Source organism: Cucurbita pepo, chromosome LG06 (assembly GCF_002806865.2).
Source record: "Cucurbita pepo subsp. pepo cultivar mu-cu-16 chromosome LG06, ASM280686v2, whole genome shotgun sequence".
In the NCBI taxonomy this organism is placed as follows: domain Eukaryota; kingdom Viridiplantae; phylum Streptophyta; class Magnoliopsida; order Cucurbitales; family Cucurbitaceae; genus Cucurbita; species Cucurbita pepo.
This window is the reverse complement of record NC_036643.1, coordinates 3,772,168-3,790,908: the sequence shown is the minus strand read 5'-3', so window position 1 is coordinate 3,790,908 and position 18,741 is coordinate 3,772,168. Positions and strand designations below refer to the sequence as shown.

At 37.1% G+C, this 18,741-nt stretch overlaps 3 protein-coding genes and 1 long non-coding RNA gene across 8 annotated transcripts; 2 read left to right on the top strand and 2 right to left on the bottom strand.

The window, feature by feature from the left end:
* Window positions 1–2,242: 2,242 nt before the first annotated feature.
* Window positions 2,243–5,045, bottom strand: LOC111796509. Of its 4 annotated transcripts, XM_023679162.1 has the most exons (5): window positions 4,809–5,043; window positions 4,537–4,629; window positions 4,296–4,382; window positions 2,821–2,894; window positions 2,243–2,727 (listed from the first exon to the last, which is right to left on the bottom strand). In XM_023679162.1, exons 1-4 carry the CDS (start codon window positions 4,870–4,872, stop codon window positions 2,833–2,835), a joined length of 306 nt encoding a protein of 101 aa, XP_023534930.1. In that variant the 5' UTR covers window positions 4,873–5,043; the 3' UTR covers window positions 2,243–2,727; window positions 2,821–2,832. The 4 variants fall into 4 exon arrangements, 2 of the variants coding, with proteins under 2 accessions (XP_023534930.1, XP_023534929.1); XR_002815364.1 differs by having other exon boundaries at window positions 2,821–4,382; window positions 4,537–4,694; window positions 4,809–5,032; XR_002815365.1 differs by having other exon boundaries at window positions 2,821–4,382; window positions 4,730–4,821.
* A 1,764-nt stretch (window positions 5,046–6,809) lies between these two features.
* LOC111797064 (SWI/SNF complex subunit SWI3C-like) lies at window positions 6,810–14,133 on the top strand. Of its 2 annotated transcripts, none has more exons than XM_023679950.1 (9): window positions 6,810–6,983; window positions 7,128–7,697; window positions 8,131–8,672; window positions 9,305–9,668; window positions 9,743–9,819; window positions 10,881–11,017; window positions 11,898–11,944; window positions 12,043–12,203; window positions 13,162–14,133. In XM_023679950.1, exons 1-9 carry the CDS (start codon window positions 6,956–6,958, stop codon window positions 13,648–13,650), a joined length of 2,415 nt encoding a protein of 804 aa, XP_023535718.1. In that variant the 5' UTR covers window positions 6,810–6,955; the 3' UTR covers window positions 13,651–14,133. The 2 variants fall into 2 exon arrangements, with proteins under 2 accessions (XP_023535718.1, XP_023535717.1); XM_023679949.1 differs by having other exon boundaries at window positions 11,871–11,944.
* Window positions 14,134–14,777: 644 nt separating this feature from the next.
* Window positions 14,778–15,304, bottom strand: LOC111797246. Its single transcript, XM_023680202.1, has 2 exons — window positions 15,068–15,304; window positions 14,778–14,984 (listed from the first exon to the last, which is right to left on the bottom strand). Exons 1-2 carry the CDS (start codon window positions 15,284–15,286, stop codon window positions 14,796–14,798), a joined length of 408 nt encoding a protein of 135 aa, XP_023535970.1. The 5' UTR covers window positions 15,287–15,304; the 3' UTR covers window positions 14,778–14,795.
* Window positions 14,934–18,142, top strand: LOC111797247. The gene is made up of 3 exons (XR_002815504.1): window positions 14,934–15,025; window positions 15,118–15,367; window positions 18,102–18,142. It is a non-coding gene; the product is annotated as an uncharacterized LOC111797247 (long non-coding RNA).
* The last annotated feature ends 599 nt before the right edge of the window (window positions 18,143–18,741 follow it).

Genomic DNA, 18,741 nt, shown 5'->3' with positions numbered 1-18,741 from the left:
TTTTGAAATTAAAGTAATAAAGTTGTTGACTTTGTTAAGCTTAGTTTGACTAATTACAGTGATTTAATTACATTTATAGTGAATTTTAATATTTTGCAATTTTGTTTTATTTAAGGAAAAAAAACACGTTATTCCACTTTTTTTTCTTTATAAAAAAATAAAAAATCATAATATTAATAATTTGGATGGGCCAATCAAATCAAAATAGGTAATCAATAAATAAAAATAATAATAAAAGTCAAAACTTGAACCAATGAGATTTGACGATGATCTCATTGTGGCTCGAAAATAACGTTTTAAATTTTATTAAATTAAGCTGTAAATTTAATCAAGTGTTGGCGGGTTTATCTTCGTTAAAAAAAATAGTATAAAACTGAACATGAAAAAATAAAACTGTCAGATCTCATGTCGGTTGGAGAAAATAACGAAGCATTCTTTATAAGAGTGTCGAAACGTCATCGTGGTAGATGCGTCTTAACAACTTTGAGGAGAAATTTGAAAGAAAAAGCTTAAAAAGAACAATATCTGTTAGGGGTGGATTTGCGATGTTACAAATAGTATCAGAGCCACATACTAGATATTGTGCACACTGAGCCTCGAAAGAGGGTGATTACACATTTTTTTATAAAAGGTATGGAAACCTCTCACTAAGTCGTCGTCGGACAATATGTCTGCTGGAGGCAACTAGCTAGGGCGGTTGTAAAAAATTAACGATAATAAAATAATTTTTGCAAAATTTATAAATTTTAACAAAATATTTATCTCGAATTCTCGAAAATTGTATACTTTTTTTATATATATAAATTTTTTTTTTTTTGTTCAAATTGCAATACAAATTGCAACGGTTCGTTTAATAGAATTAAAAGTTCGAGAGATAGCGTCAATTTATTTATTAATTTTAATACATACAAATATTTAAGAATTATCTAATTAAATTATAATAATAATTCCCTTTTTTTTTTAATGCAATATGGCATAAAATTATTTTTTAAAATTTATTTTAACAGCTAATTTTACAATTAATTTTCTTAAAACCCATAGAATTTCTCGCCTAGTTCTATTATTATTATTTTTTTTTAAGTCCCAACCCATTTATAGAATTAAAAATTCTAAAGGAATATTCAATATTTATTAATAACCAAATTGCAATTATTTTAATTTTATATTCCCATCTCATGATGTAATCAACCACTTTCGTTAATTAAATAAAATATTAATACAAAATACATATTTTTTCAATGCAAAACGAAAACTTGAAACCGCATATTAATAATAAATAATTAAAAAAATATATTTTAATAATCAACTAGGCATGAAAAATAATATTAATTGGGAAAGTTCATTGAATCCACCCATCTAGAGACTTTGACTAATTTGAGACATAATATAAGTTAGAATTTTATATAAATACTTTAATTTTAATTTTTATTTATTTATTTATGGGTGAAAATTAGGAGGAAATTTCGTGTCTATTTCCAAGTCAAAGTGTTGGGACCAAACTTAGGCATCACTAATGTTTGGGAAGGCTGCTGAATTAAGATGCTTCGTCTTAAAAAGAAAGTCCGGGGAACATGGACTTAGAAAAAAATGAGTAGTCATTGTTCGGGAATAGAGTATGAATAGTTTCGACTTTTAAAATAATAATAATATTAGTAAATTAATTGGACATGAGCTTAATTAATTACATCAAATTAATTTATTATTGGTTAGAAAATTCGAGAATTTATTGAATAATTTCTTTTATAGAAATTTTTTATTGATAGAATATTCATAAAGCCCACAACTTATCTAAAAGATTCCAAATATATCAAAATCATGTAAACGACTGAATAATATATATATATATATATATATATATATTAAATTAATAAAAATATCCTTAAATTTACAAAGTATCGTAATTTATCACTAGTTTTTGAGGTAAAATGTTAGTATTTTAATAGTGTTTCAAAAATATAATCCCGACTTTAAAAAATTTAATTAATATTCTATTTAAAAAAAAATTAAAAAATACTATTAGAGTTAGAATACCTTTAACAAATACTCTTCAAATCCCAGCCAGCTGCTACCGTCTTTGCCTTCCTCTTCTATATTCTCTTTCTCTATGCACAAATTTGGATGTTTCATACATTCCCAACGTTGGATGATGAAAGTTCCACATCGGCTAATTTAGAGAATAATCATGAATTTACAAGGGAGGAATACTATCTCTATTAGTATGAGGCCTTTTGGAGAAGCCAAAAGCAAAACCATGAGAGCTTACGCTTGAAGTGGACAATATCATACCATTATGGAGAGTCGTGTTCGTCTAACATCCAAGCTATGAATCTCATTCAAACGAGTCCCAACCTCAACAGATTTTCTTCTGTGCTTACCATAGACCAACACCCTACCGCTCCTTAACTTCAATTGCATGACTTTTCGACCTCGACGACTTTCTCACTTGAAAACCTCTGTGGTTCCTCATCCATCTACGAGACACCCTCTGCTAGTTCTCGACTCGACATGTTTGGGGACATTGCTCGAATCACTTGTTGACCCATGCCAATGTTTTCATTCTTCACTTTCAAACTTTTCTTCCAGGTCCCTTCTTCTAAAGTGCCTGCCTTCTTGTTCTTTTGACAATGGCAAGCTAAACAAGTCCATATCATTCTGCAGAGCCCCCCCGAACCCGACCGATGCAGCCGAAGACGCCAATTTTATGTAATAAACATAGGAGTAAAATACCTGCATACAATCCCCAAATGAAAGAGCAAATTCAAGCACTGAACTAATGTTCTATGTAATAATCAACAAACAAAAATGCACATAAATTCTCACCATCATTTGTAACTAAACAAATCTAAACTGGATTTGGATCCCTTTCCGAAGAAGTTTCTTTTGATCTTGTGAGCCTATGATTTAGAGTCATACCAGGTAAAGAAGTAAAAGACATTATTAGGGGACAAACAGTAGATTGTATTCCCAAATCCCATTACAATTACATCAGTAAGTCATAACCAACTTCGATCAGATAACTAGATGTTACCACATACCATAACACGGAAAATAGCTGCATCTTCCCATACCATATGAACTTAGTTGTCATTATCATTATTGTTGCAGCGGAAGCGGAAGCAAGATCGATTGCGCTCACACACCCACAAACAGAAATTAAACAAAGAGACAAAGATTTACGTGGTTCGGAGAGAAGAAATTCCCTTACATCCACGGGTGGTAGCTAATCACGGTAACCAAAGTGTTAACAAGTGTATCTTTGTCACTCTCACACTACAAAGTCTCTCCTACAAAGTTTCTCCTAATTGCCTCTAAGCAAATACAAAATGACAATAACTCCACACCTCAAAACAATGATAGACAAGCCTTTAGATAGACATAGTAATATTAATGTTATACATGAATCAATCGCAATGGAAGATAACCAAAAGGGTTATGAGCCAAATAAATGAGAGATGAACTAAATAAATGGCAATACATGCATAGGAGATGGATGAACCTATTCTTCATTACACAACTATACAGCAACTATAATTTGACCGATAAATGTTGAGAGAAATGAACTATACATTTCAAAACGTAGAAGAAACAATTGCATGCTTCGATACCATATCAAATTAGCTTCAACTATTGAACTAGAAATGTTCTACAAAAAAAACGAGTCGGGTGTTGTGCGCCAAATGCTACAACCACAAAACTATGATACCGATTGTTGTAGTGAAAGCGGAACGAAGGTACTCACAACCACAATGAACGAAATTACACAGAGAGATACTAAAATATTTACGTGGTTCGGAGAGAAGAAATTCTCCTACATCCATGGGTAGCAACCAATCACTAATATAATCAAAGTGTTACAAGTGAATACCTCACTCTTACACTACAAAGACTCTCACCAAAATGTCACTCAAGAAATGTAATGTGAGACACAAAACTCTATCAAATTTCGATATAAATCGATGAGAGTTAATAACTAAATTAAATAAAAAACTTATGACAATTTACAACCACGGGTACATTAGGAAGTTAATAGAACATCAATAGTTGTAATCAATGATTAAATATCCGTCGATATATCCAGAAATCGAAGGGTTCGACATCAACATCAAGGATTAATCGATAAACCCCATAGCTTTGGTTGTAATAAAATATGATCCAGATGTAAACTAAGAGTGCTTGTATATGCAAGATTTTAAGCTGTAAGGCTGTTTTCTCCCAACCATGGAAAACAGAGAAATTCCAGCATATTACGAATACCAAGGGACTGACATACACAAAAACTTAATTGTTTCACTCACCGAAGTATGAAAGAATCAAGATCATGCCCATCTTTAGCAAATCGGCAATGCAGAAATTCTCTATGAAATCCCATGTTGATCCACAAACTGAAATGGGAACATGTGCGAGCAGTGACAAAATCAGGTAGCATTATTCAATAATGAAAAGCAAAGAACATGACAAAATCAGGTAGATGATTAAGTTTACGGTTAGAGGCCACATGATGTGAAAATCAAAAGAAACAGAAAAAAATGCACCAACCTGCAGGTCCTTCCAGAGAGAAAATCAAGTGAGGATCCAAATGCTTCGCCAATGGCCGAAAAAAACCAGAGGCCAATGAGCTGGCTACTTTACCTATAACGTCGTATAGATTCAGCACTCACTAAAAACTAATGAATCATAACAAAAACAAAACACTCCTGCGAAATAAGATGACAAAGAAAACAACCAAGACCTTAATGGAAACAATATCAATCATAACTAGAAGAGACGATCGTAGAAAGGAGTATCAATCATCAGTATTTTTCACTCACAGATGAGATTTGCACGCCAGAGCGATCGAAGAAGCTTGATCGGATAATCGATTTCGGAGAACATACGCAGAAAGAAAGAAATTTAAAATGAAACAATTACATCGATTAGAATGCTAAAAGAGCACCGTGAAATGAAGAACAGCAGATGGAAGAAGAATGGAGGGTGGAGGGTGTCTCATTTCCACCGTGCCGGATTTTGGCCAAGAGCGGTGGTTGTTGAACGCTTCAGACGAGTTTGGAAAATTTGGACATGCGGCCCATTTTGACGGCCCAATTTATAATTTCTATTTTCTTCGAAATTAAAATAATAATAATAATAATAATAATTTATTCTTACGTTACAAATATTCAAATTTATATACCTTCTTTTTAGATGACTAAGTTACACAAATGACTTGAATAAGGTTCACAATCGAACCGTCTCTTTTCGCATTCGGTTAGGATGGGTGGTCCGTGTGTTCGTTTTTTTAATTATTTAAAAAATCACAATGCATTATTAACATTTTTTTTATGTCATGAACTATATTTTCGAGTTGGATGAGTTTACTTGACCAAAAAAGTGTACAGTACTTGAACCGAACATCTAATTTAACGTGGTTAGGTAGTTTGGATTGTTTGGGTGATCGGGTCATACGAACACCCATAATTTGGTGGGTACTGGGTAGTGAAAATGAAAATATTACCCACTAAACGGGGTTAGTTAGAGCATCGAGTTGATTCCTATTAAATTAATAACTAATACGGGAGATTAATGAAAGTCTTTTAGGAAAAAAAAGACAAAAAAGTTTGAGAAATTGTTAGTCAACTAGCCATGAAATTCGATGGCCCGGTAAGCTTAACTTCTCGACTCAAAAGACATATATGAGCATGTAGAGTAATAAACCATTGGTCGAGAACGTGTACACGTGGGCACTAGTAACTTCTTGATTGATAACATGTACACGAGAATGTAGTATACACGTGGACCAGTAACTCGTAACAACCCAAACCCACTATTAGCATATATTGTCCTATTTAGACCTTTCCTTCGAGGGTTTCATCTCAAGGTTTAAAAACGTGTTTGGTAGGGAGAGGTTTCCACACCCTTATAAAGAATACTTCGTTCCCTCTCTCGATCCAGTCTAGGATTTCACATCATTTCTCAACAAAAAACATGTACACAAGCACGTAGTATATACGTGGACCAGTAACTCGTAACAACCCTAAACCACCAGATATTGTCCTTTTTGGGTCTTCCTTTCAAGGGTTTCATCTCTATGTTTTAAAACGTGTCTGCTATAGAGAGATTTTCACACCCTTATAAATAACATTTCGTTCTCTCTCTCAATCCAGTCTAAGATTTCACATCATTTCTCAACCGAAAACATGTACACAGGCACGTAGTATACACGTGGACCAATAACTCGTAACAACCCAAACCCACCAGTAGTTGATATTGTCCTTTTTGGGCCTTCCCTTCAAGGGTTTCATCTCAAGGTTTTAAAACGTGTTTGCCCTTATAAGGAATATTCCATTCCCTCTCTCGATCCAGTCTAGGATTTCACATAATTTCTCGACCGAAAACATGTACACAAGCACGTAGCACGTGGACCAATAACTCGTAACAACCCAAACCCACCACTAGCCGATATTGTTCTTTTCGGGCCTTCCCAAGGTTTCATCTCAAGGTCCTAAACTGCGTCTGCCCATATAAAGAATATTCCATTCCCTCTCTCGATCCAGTCTAGGATTTCACATAATTTCTCGACCGAAAACATGTACACGAGCACATAGTATACACGTGGACGAGTAACATCTCGATCGAGAATATATACACGAGCACATGGAGTGAATTGGGAAGACATAAGAAAAAAAAAAAAGAAATGGTCTTTGACATTTTCGCTTGGGCAAAAGATTATAGAGAGCCTCAGAAGCGAAGCAAACAAAAATCAAAGCTCTCTCTCTCTCTCTCTCTCTCTCTCTCTCTCTCTCTCTCTCTCTCTCTCTCTCTGTGTGTGTGTGTGTGTGTGAGGAAGCGCAAAGCAAAGCGAAGGCAAGAGAGGAAGTTAGAGAGAGAATCTTCCTCTTCCCCATGCTTTCAATTTCGTAGCATAACAACAATCAACGACCCCACAAATTCCTCTTTCCCCCTCTGATTTTCTTCAACAATGCCAGCTTCTCCTTCATTCCCATCTGGTAAATTCATCTGCCCTAGATTTCTCTTCTCCTCTTCTTCTTCTTCTTCTTCTTCTTCTTCTTCTCTCTGTGAAATTTCATCATTTCTCATCTTCAATTCTGTTTATGGTGTTTAATTTTTGGTTTTGACAAAATCCTTATCAGGGTCTCGTGGAAAATGGCGGAAGAAGAAGAGGGATTCGCAAATTGGCCGCAGAAACAACTTCCCTAATAGTAATAACAACGGCAGCAACAAGCACGAGGAGGAAGATGAAGATGAAGACCTTGCCGCGGCTGAAAATGAAGAAATGGAACGCGATAACAACGATGATTCTGAGGATCCTCAGATTAACCTTCAATCCGCGCCCAATTCGAGCCTACAGGAGCCTGAACTCCTGTCGGATGATAAAGTGCGAGTCTCCGAGTTTCCTCAGGTCGTTAAGCGGGTTGTCACTCGGCCTCACTCTTCTGTGTTGGCCGTTGTGGCAATGGAGAGGGCAAATCAGTTCGGAGAAAGTAAGGGGCTGCCTGGAAATTCATTGATTTTGGAGAATGTGTCTTATGGGCAGCTCCAAGCCCTGTCTGCTATGCCTGCGGATAGTCCGGCGTTGCTGGATCAGGAGAGGGTGGAGGCTGGCAACGCCGCCTATGTAATAACGCCTCCACCGATTATGGAGGGGCGTGGCGTGGTTAAGAGGTTTGGGAGTAGGGTACATGTTGTCCCTATGCACTCAGGTTCGATCCTCTCGTCCTCCTCAAGTTAATTAATTCTTGCATATATATTTTGAGGGTAAACAATTTGCATTGCCATCTGTACCTTACATTTGTTGTGGGATAAGTTCATGGGTTTTGTCTAGCATTATTGTGAACAACTATTTAGGGAATTGCAATGTTTTTCTTTCCCAATGAAACATCAGCTCCAAAATGTAAGATATATGGTTGAATAGCTTGAATTCATTAATAATTTTTGTAGTTGTTAGTGTGATCGAATTTAATTCAGGATTTGAGTGGGTAGAAAACTTATATGAACTTATTTGTTTTAGTATAAGTACGTAGCAAGTTCGATGTGTTTGCACTCAATTTGTGCCTCAGGATAACATATACTTAATTGAGTATAGGGAGAAGAGGAAAATTATCTAACATGTGACAGTCGATTTTTTGGAAACAGATTGGTTTTCACCTGCCACGGTGCATCGACTTGAGAGACAAGTTGTTCCACATTTTTTCTCTGGAAAATTTCCTGACCGCACTCCCGAGAAGTATATGGAAATTCGAAATTTTGTTGTTGCGAAATACATGGAGAATCCTGAGAAAAGGGTCACAGTTTCAGACTTCCAAGGATTGATTGATGGTGTCAGTAATGAAGATTTAACTCGAATTGTTCGATTTCTTGATCATTGGGGTATTATTAATTATTGTGCTCCTGCACCTAGCTGTGAACCATGGAATAGTAGTTCATACTTGAGAGAAGATATGAACGGTGAGATTCATGTGCCATCAGCTGCTTTGAAGCCTATCGATAGCTTGATCAAATTTGACAAACCAAAATGTAGGCTCAAGGCAAATGAGGTCTATTCGATTCTTCCGTGCCATGATGATCATGATGATTTGTGTGATTTGGATAACAAAATTCGTGAGCGTCTAGCTGAAAATTATTGTAGCTCTTGTTCTCGGCCTGTTCCCATTGCATACTACCAATCACAGAAGGAGGTTAGTTTCTATCACCATATTGTACTCCATTGTTTGTCTGACTCAGAGTTCCTCGGGGTCAGCATATGACGCTTGTATATATGCCTGAAAGAATGATGATTGTCAGGGCAACGGTAAACACAGTTAGAGGCAATGAATACAATGAAAATTAGAAAACAATGCCGTGATAGTGATATTTCATGTGACATGGCCATGGTACTTAAAACCTTTTCCTATTGAGAGTAGAAAAAAGACGACAGCGTTTAAAATTATTGAACCCTTATGGTTGTCCTATATGGTAAATTCTAGAGACCTTGGGGTCTAGGATGTTCAATTTTGCAGGGGGAGAAATGAGAGGAAGTAGTAGAGATCTGTATGACTAGGCAGTTTCTCCTCAAGCATATCCATACCTGTACTTTTGTCGCCGTGGGTGACTTAGAGGATTTCTGTTTTGGGAATCTTGGAAAAGGTGTCTTTGCTTGCCATGAGGAGAAACATTAAAGTCCTGATCTTGAGGCAATAGCAATTCTTTTAACTCTTGATAGTGAGCCTATACCATGCAAGAGAATTGCTTCTGATGCATAACTTTTAGAAATCCCTTGAATTCTTATGTATCTTTTTTCGTTAACGACTTATTGGCATCCTTGCTACAGGTTGATGTTTTACTTTGCTCCGACTGCTTCTATGAAGGCAAATATGTTGCTGGTCATGCAAGTATTGATTTTCTGAGGGTAGACATGACGAAAGATTATGATGAACTAGATAGTGAAAATTGGACTGATCAAGAAACTCTATTGCTTTTAGAGGCAATAGAATTGTATAATGATAACTGGAACGAAATTACAGAACATGTTGGGTCCAAGTCTAAAGCTCAATGCATTATACATTTTCTTCGCCTATCAGTGGAGGATGGCCTTCTAGAAAACGTTGACGTGCCTGGTGTTTCTCTCTCGTCCAATTCTTCACATGGAGAAGATAATCAGAAGTCGCATTCAAATATGAACGGAAATGTAGCAGGTATTTTTTAACTTTTAACTGACTGTTGGTGGCTTTTTGACATTTTCTCTCTAAATATTTGTTTATTTCTTTAGGTTCTTCCTCTCAAGATAATAAAGAGATGCGTGATAGGCTCCCGTTTGCTAATTCTCAGAACCCAGTCATGGCGTTGGTACGTGTCTGTTTATTTGATGCTTTATGTCTTTCAGTTCATCAAGAAAAATTGAAGAATTGAATTGTTTCAGAACAACATTCCATTGAACTTGAAAAGAAACCATGTTAAAAAAAAAAAAAAAAAACCAGTGCAAAACTATAATATTTCATATTTTTTCCGAACTCCGAAGCATCTAGTTCCGCCATGTTCCTTTATCATAGTAAAATTTTCTGCTATCTACTTATTTTCTTTTGTTGTGCCATCATTCCATTGTGTCAGCTGACTCATTTATGGGAATAACTAATAGAGGTAGAAAAAGGATGTCCTGGTTGATGATTTGGAATAATGAGTATAAGACAATTAAGCAGGGCAGAGCAGTGAGGAGCCTAGCCCTGTTTGAAGCTGTTTGAGACCTGGAGTGGATTAGTTGTAGTACTAGTATTAGTAGCTTGTGAGTAATAACAATGCACACAAGATATCGGAATACAAACACCGAGGGATTGTTTCAAATGGGCAGGTGTAGGCAAGTCAGATTCTCTGATGTTATAGTTTAAAATATGGTAGTTACGTGTCGATACAGAATAGGGTAAGGAGGTTGTCTAGAAGATTTGTCGAGCGAGGTGCCTTTGAATTGGCTCAACTCTCACTATGATCATTGAAAAGAAATGAAGAAAACGGAAAGAGGACGTTGAGCTCTATTCCTTCTTCCTATCTTAATTCTTACCTTCAACTAGAATACAAAATTTTACTGTCGAGTCCAGTCTTATCTCAGTAAATGATAGACCTGGGTAATATCTTGAAATGCTACTGTTTCCACCACCATAGATGGCTTATCTGCTGTCCCTTGATAGCATTGCCTATATTCCCAACCTCTTTAATTTCCAATTAACATATTATACTGCTAAGGAGCCACTTCCATTGAGATTTTGGCTCTTCATTTCCATTTCATATTGCTTTATATCTAACGCAAAGAACTCTGACTGTGAGCTTCTCTTTAGATATAGGGCTCGAGTTTCTTAAATGAGTAGTTCATTTTGTAAATAGCGTTGGAATTGATTTAACTTTTGGACATTTACAAGGTTGCTTTTCTCGCATCTGCTGTTGGACCAAGAGTTGCTGCATCATGTGCTCATGCATCCTTAGCTGCTTTATCTGAGGACAGTGTAGCTTCTTCCGGGAGCATCTTTCAAAGGGAGGGTTCTGTAAACGCCAATAGGTATTTTCTTCCTTGGAAACTTTTCTTCAACAAATGATGTTAATATTTAATCTCAACATTGTTTTTTCAGTAACTGCAAAATATTACAACATTCTATTTAGATGATAGAATTTGTGAGATTCCACCTCGGTTGGAGAGGGGAACAAAACATTTCTTATAAGGGTGTGGAAACCTCTCCCTAGCAAACACGTTTTAAAACCTTGAGGGAAAACTTAGAAGAGAACCCAAAGAGGACAATATCTATTAGCGGTGGGCTTGAGCCGTACAAATGGTATCAGAGCCGATCACCGAATGGTGTGCCAGTGGGGACGCTGGACTCCCAAGGGGGGTGGATTGTGAGATCCCAAATCGGTTGTAGAGGGGAATGAAACATACATTACAAGGGTGTGGAAACCTCTCTTTAGCAAACACGTTTTAAGATCTTGAGGGAAAACCCAGAAGGGAAAGCCTAAAGAACACAATATCTGTTAGAGGTAGGCTTGGGCTGTTACAAAATTGGTGCATATTCTACTGTAATCGTCTATGTTGTTTTAGTTTTATTTATCCAAGAGACGCCTCTCTTCCATTTAAAGTTCAATGACCAATTTCTTATCTGCAACTGCAAGGATTAAAAAACTCGTTGATTGGTTTGAACTCTTTTCTGATCTTGTAATATCTGATGCTAAGACTAGCGCGCGCACACACACACACACAGAATGGAGCTTCTGCATGTCTGTGTTTTAGAGGATGAAGCAGGTTCCAATTTCCCGGAGTTAATCTTGTGGACGTCAATATCTATTATAATGCAGTTGTGTCAGTTCTTTCTTAAAATCACGATTTATTTCAAAATTGAATTCTCTCTTTCAATATTAAGGACGAACGTCGACATCGCACATGGCAGAGACAGTGGCTCTTATGGACAACTTCCAAATTCAGTTGAGCAAAAAGGTTTGGTTTGAGAATGACTTTTACTTATTATTGTTCTCTTTCTTGACGAATGTTTTATGTTACTCGGAAATTTATGCGATACATGTGGTCAAATTCAGATGAGAACAAGGCAGAGCCTGAGGTAACACAATTATCTTCTGAACGAGTTAAAGTTGCAGCAAAAGCAGGCCTTGCTGCCGCTGCAACGAAGGCGAAATTGTTTGCTGATCATGAAGAACGAGAAATCCAACGTTTGTCTGCCAATATTATAAATCACCAGGTATCACTGTTATAATTTTTTGAATTTGTCAGAAACTTAGTGCACTGTTATAATTTTTTGAATTAATCATTCAGCACTATGCGTTTATAGTTAATGTTCTGCTTGAACTCTACACGTTGACTCTGAAATATTTACAAGCCTACCGCTAGCAGATATTATCCTCTTTGGACTTTTCCTTCTGGGGTTCCCCTCAAGGTTTTTAAAACACGTCTGCTAGGGAGAGGTTTCCACACCTTTATAAAGAATGTTTCGTTCTCCTCCCCAACCAATGTGAGATCTCACAATCCATCCCCCTTCGAGGTCCAATGTTCTCGTTGGCACTTGTTCCTTTCTCTAATCGATGTGGGACCCTCCCAATCCACCCCTCTTCGAGGCCCAGCGTCCTTGCTGGCACACCGCCTTGTGTCCAATCCCCTTCAGGACTCAGCCTCCTCATTGGCACATTGTCCTAGACACTCTGTTACCATTTGTAACAACCTAAGTCCACCGGTAGCAGATATTGTTCTCTTTGAGCTTTTCCTTCTAGGCTTCCCCTCAAGGTTTTTAAAACGCGTCTGCTAGGGAGAGGTTTCCACACCCTTATAAAGAATATTTCGTTCTCCTCCCCAACCTGTGAGATCTCACAAAACTACTCCCTATTAACTTCAATTGGTTAGTCATGATGCATTTAAGAAATGACTGACGAAGGGTTTTTGAACATGCTTGCATTATATTTGACCATTTTTACCAAAATTTTCCTGTTCTTACTTTTGCAACTAAACGTGGCAGTGTTTTATCGGTTAAAAGCCTGTTCATAAGTTTAGGCCATAACTTTTTTGAAGTAACATCGAATAACGAACGTTTCACTAGACGATCGCCTGGTATATTTTTCTAATTTGGATAGAACGACTGTCTGTTGTTTGTTGGAAAGGTTGAAACTTAAGTAATGTTCTTTGTTTTATCTAAATTTATGCAACAGTTAAGAAGACTGGAGCTGAAGCTGAAGCAGTTTGCAGAAGTAGAAACCTTCTTAATGAAGGAATGCGAACAAGTTGAGAGGACAAGGCAGCGGCTTGTTGCAGAGCGAGCAAGAATGTTAGGTATCCAATTCGGAACTGCTGCTGGAGTTTCGTCACCTGCAAGTTTACCGGGCATTATCCCTTCCATGGTCAACAACAATAACACAAACAGTAGGCAGAATATGATCTCACCTCCAGCTTCACAGCCGAGCGTTTCGGGGTATAACAACAACCAACCACTTCACCCCCACATGTCGTACATGCCCCGACAGTCGATGTTCGGTTTAGGGCAAAGGCTACCCTTATCAATTCAGCAGCAGCAGCAGCAGCAGCAGCAGCCCGCCACGACTTCTTCTAATGCCATGTTCAATGGTCCAACCAATGCACAGCCTTCTCTCAGTCACCCAATGATGAGGCCAGTTACTGGATCCAGCTCTGGATTAGGGTGAGTTTGGTAGAAGATTACTTGAACTAATTGATGATTTGTGCAGCCATGAAAAGAAGAAGGGGCAGGTAAATGAAAAATGATCATATTCCATGACAAAGAGTTGTTCTTTTCTTTAACCCTTTTCCTTTTTTGGGAGCAAAAAGAAGGGAAATTAACCTGAGGCAATAGTAGTAGGGATTGTAGTTTCATTGAATTAGATGTAAAAAGGGCTTAAAAGAACAGGAGAAGAAAAGGGGAGAAAGTTACTGATGGAAGTGCTTCCATTTTTCTTCTTCTTCTTCTGTTTTTTACCCTCTGGATGTGCTTTCCCTTGATGTTGCTATTAGATTTCAGGAAGAGCAAGATGGTTAAAAGAATTAATTGTGGTGAATTTGCTTCTCTTTTACCCTTTTTACCACCATCTATGAAATTACTCGAGTAATGTAGAAGACATTTGTAATGGTCTAAACTCACCTTTAGTAGATATTGTTTCTTTGGGCTTTCACTTCTGAGCTTTTCCACAAGGGTTTAAAATGCGTATGTTAGTGAGAGGTTTCTACACTTTTATAAGAATGTTTCGTTCGCTTTTTCAATCGATGTGAGATTTCAAAATTCACCCCATTTGAGGTCCAGTGTTCTTGTTGGTACTAGTTCCTCTTTCTAATCGATGTGATCTCACAATAGCTTTATTTTTTTCTCCGACATCCTTAGAATTACCATTGCTTAGCTTTCAATCTGTCTTTGAAATGTGAATAACCCGTCCTCTCTTTGGAACAAGGGACGCTTCTGGTTTTGTTGGTGCTTGAAACAATTTAGTCTTCTTCGTATTACTGTATCTCGAGGGTCATTAATTTTATATGGGGAACTACTTAATTACTTGTGTGATCGATTTCTAGGTTTCATCGTAAATCTAATTGGTTACTTCCAATTAGTTCAAGCCGCGCTCGTAGGACATTTGCCATTTTTCTCCGTCCTAAAGTTTACTCGAAATTTTAGTTACCCATAAATTTTATGAAATTTAGATGTTTTAATAAATGTAAATAAAATCCCACAAGGAGACAAAATCTTAGCTACATCCAGCCCAACAACTCTAAGGCCCATTATCTCTATGCTTCAAATGGGTTAAACAAAAAAGCCCAAAATCAAGCCCACGCGACATCTAGGCCTCTACTTCAGCCCACTTTCTCTTAAAGCCCATGGTCTTTTGGGCCCAATAAAATAGCCCAAACCCGGCCCGCTCGGTATCACTGGTAGGACGAGAACGATGGTGGCGACGGCGAAACAGAAGTTCAGAACGGCGGAATCGACCTCGAACTGGTAACCGACCACCGCAACGGAGTCTCCAACTGGCAATCCCTGCACAAATACACGACCGACGCTGAGATCTCATTGATGAGGTTTTTTCTTTTTCTTTTTGTCTCAGTTAAATCAACCTCAACCTCATTCAGGAGATTAATGATCTTTGAGGAATCCGATTCAATCACAATAGGTATCGTGTGAGCGTTGAAATTATCAACAATGGAGGATAACCTCTCAAGAATCACAGCAGCTTCAAGAGCATGAATCGACCAAGCTTTCTTGAGCTCTTTTGAGGCAGCGCAGATCGATGAACCAGCGGAGTAATGAACCACGATCGAGCGAAACGTTCCAAGAAGCATCCATATTGAGCTTCCAGACGTTTTCTGGCGGAGGAGACCTACGAACAGACTCGGTGGGATCTCTCTCGAAACTGACTTCAGGTAAGAATCTCAGCTTCTAATTGAATTTGTCGAAGATTTATCAATAACTAGGAACAAATGATGAAAAACTGGAGGGAAACCAATTGAATTAATCTTGTTGTGGTAATTCCAAATTGAAAATGCTTGAATTAGCTTGAAACCGATTCTGATAGTCTTTAGCACTCCAAGATCCCCACAAACAAACAAATTGTATGATTGTGGGAGGAATGCGAACCAAATTCGTTTCGAGTTGCTACTGTTAGGTTAGGAAGCCTAGGTTAGAGAGCCTGCTATCTTATTTATAGCTTCGTCAATGGTTACATCCGGTGGTAAAGCTATATCCAGTTATATCCGGTGAAGTTATATCTATATCCGGTAAATGTATATATGGTAAATAGCTATATATAGTAGATGTTCATGCCAGATTTCTCCCTGCATTTTCTGTTCTTTGTGTTTATCTATAGCTTTGAAAATGTACTTTGTGTATTCTCTATATTCTCTCTCACGGTACATACTTGAAGTCATCAATATAAATCCTTTAGACAGAGTTCTCCTTGCATTTTCTCTATCCTGTTCTTTGTGTTCATCTAGATCGAGTGTGTGTTGTTGTGCGATCCTACATCTTCCTGCTTTTTCCTGCACATAGAGATACTGAGCCTTTAAGTCTTGGAATATCATCTGAAAACGTGCAAGGTGGTTAGTTCTTTTGATCGAGAGGACACCCTTGTTGTCAAGGCTCTGAATAACTTCATCTTTCTGGCCACCCTTTCTGATTGTGGGGAATCAAATATTGAGCGACAAAGTGACTTGTTCCTGTTGTTTCTATCATCCAAAAGTTGCAGCAACTTTTTTTTCTTTAGTGAGTTTTTCCCATTGGTTTACAGGAACCTGTTCTGTCAATCCACGAATCATTGACAATGTCAATATACCTCCCATTTCCAACTTTCCAACGATAGCTTATTAGAAAAAGATCTCGACCCCACAATATACTTGTAACAGCCCAAGCCCAAGCCCAACGCTAGTAGATATTGTTCTCTCTGGACTTCCCCTCAAGGTTTTAAAATGACTCTGCTAGGGAGAGGTTTCCACGCCCTTATAAGGAATGATTCGTTCTCATCTCCAACCAATATGGGATCTCACAATCCACCCCCTTGGGGGCCAGCGTCCTCCTTGCTCACCGCTTGGTGTCTGGTTTTGATACCATTTGTAACAGCCGAATCCCACCGCTAGCAGATATTGATCTTTATAGGTTTTCCCTCAAGGTTTTAAAACGCTTTTTCTAGGGAGAGATTTCCACACCCTTATAATAAGTTAAGGAATCACTACAAGGGGAGTAAGATTCGGATTGCCTTGTTGATCGAATATCTCAAGGCAAGAACATTGTTTGAGATTCGAATCACTCCACAAGTAAGATCGACCATGTCTAGCTTGAATGATTCGTGTTGATCAAATATCTCAACGCAAGAACACTTGTTTGAGATTTGAATCACTCCATAAGCAAGATTGATCATGCCGAGCTTGAATGATTCTACATGCAACCTAAACTACATAGAATTGCAAAGAAACTTAGCCATTGGCTAAAGAAAGCACAAAGGCTCCTTTTACTATATTTTCCAAGTCTACTTACAAATACAATATACATGGCTTTATATAGCCTCAAAATGAAACTATTAAAGGCATTCCAAGAGTTGCAACCTTCATACTTTATGACCATAATTAACCATTATGTAATTGTAAAGTAAATAAAAAGTCTTAAAATATATTAATGAAATACAATAACTCTAAATTACTCTATATTGTAATCTACCCAAAATTTATAACATGGAACTTCATTCTTCTTCAATGTGGCATGAATTGAAATATCTTTTGATAATTTCAACTGTACATTGAAGTATATTGTATGATTGATGTCTCTTGGTTCATATCAGGTTTCCACACCCTTATAAGAAATGATTCGTTCTCCTCTTCAACCAACGTGGGATCTCACAACACTTCTCTAGGTAGAAGATGGGTTATAAGGGTTTTTGTTGATCCTTCAGTTTTGTTTGGGAAACATAGCTTGATTAGAAGATTTTAAATCACTGAACCCCATCCCCTCACACTCCTTGCAAGTACAGAGCATTTTCCAGCTCAACAAATGAGCTTTCTTTGAACCAACACAGAAATCCCACCAAAAATCTGGTTCATAAACGATTTATATCCTCACACAAGCTGTTTGGGAGGCAAAAACAGCTTATCTTGTAGTTTAGCATAGCCCAAGGAAGGTTAGACAAATCATTTAAAAGTCTGCCACAAAAGTCCTTCCCCAATATTTTCCAATAATTATCGGTATCAACTTTTTTGACACTGCCTACTGAATTACCGTAGGAAGTGATATGAACCAAAAGACATCAATCATACAATATACTATACTGTGAAGAAAAGGTTGTCAAAATTATCAAAACATGTTTCAATTCATGCCACATTGAAGAAGAATGAAGTGTTTGATTGTTATAAATTTTGGGTGGGTTAAGTAATTTAGAGTTATTGTATTTTAAGACTTTTTATTTAATTTCGGTTACATTTACATAATGGCTAATTATGGCCATAAAGTATGAATGTTACAACTCTTGGAATGCCTTTAATAGTTTCATTTTGAGGCTATATAAGCCATGTATGTTGTATTTGTAAGCAAACTTGGAAAATGTAGTCAAAGAAGCATTTGTGCTCTTCTTTAGCCAATGACTAAGTTTCTTTGCAATTCTATGTAGTTTAGGTTGCATGTAGAATCATTCAAGCTCGACATGATCAATTTTGCTTGTGGAGTGATTCGAATCTCAAACAAGTGTTTGAGATATTTGATCAACAAGAATCATTCAAGCTAGACATGATCGATCTTGCTTGTGGAGTGGTTCGAATCTCAAACAATGTTCTTGCCCTGAGATATTAGATCAACAAGGTAATCCGAATCTTACTCTCCTTGTAGTTGATTTCCTTATCTTAGATCACTTTCTCTCCTAAACGTTTTAAGTCCAAGATTTGTAACTTTCAGATAACCCATCATATAATATTCATGATCCAAACAAACTATAAGAAAATAATAAAATTCCATAGTTTATGTCGGAATTTTAACACGTAAACATCCATGAATTAAATATGAACTCTCAAAAACTTGCCTCAAAACCTATGAAACATACCGCAGTATAAACAATGTTGGAAACATGTCACAAAAAGTTTGTGGTCGCTATTCTAAGAGTGGTAGCAATCATGTAACCATAAAAGTCAAAAAAGTTGGGAAGGAAAACAAAATATCAAAGAAACAAACAAAAAAGAGTCACGAGCAAGAGCCTTTTCTTTCTTTCCTTCCTTCCTTCTCTTGGCAAAGACAGCAAGAGCTTTTTCCGCTTGGAATATTA

Coding starts and splice junctions, on each gene's coding strand:
- LOC111797246 (XM_023680202.1), bottom strand. CDS start 15,286: ATGCTTCTTGGAACGTTTCGCTCGATCGTGGTTCATTACTCCGCTGGT. Junction 14,985..15,067: donor TCATTAATCTCCTGAATGAG/GTTGAGGTTGAT, acceptor GTATTTGTGCAG/GGATTGCCAGTTGGAGACTC.
- LOC111796509 (XM_023679161.1), bottom strand. CDS start 4,872: ATGTTCTCCGAAATCGATTATCCGATCAAGCTTCTTCGATCGCTCTGG. Junction 4,630..4,808: donor CTGGCGTGCAAATCTCATCT/GTGAGTGAAAAA, acceptor ACGACGTTATAG/GTAAAGTAGCCAGCTCATTG. Junction 4,383..4,536: donor CTCTCTGGAAGGACCTGCAG/GTTGGTGCATTT, acceptor TTCCCATTTCAG/TTTGTGGATCAACATGGGAT.
- LOC111797064 (XM_023679949.1), top strand. CDS start 6,956: ATGCCAGCTTCTCCTTCATTCCCATCTG. Junction 7,698..8,130: donor TGTTGTCCCTATGCACTCAG/GTTCGATCCTCT, acceptor TTTTGGAAACAG/ATTGGTTTTCACCTGCCACG. Junction 11,018..11,870: donor GGTTCTGTAAACGCCAATAG/GTATTTTCTTCC, acceptor TTCAATATTAAG/GACGAACGTCGACATCGCAC.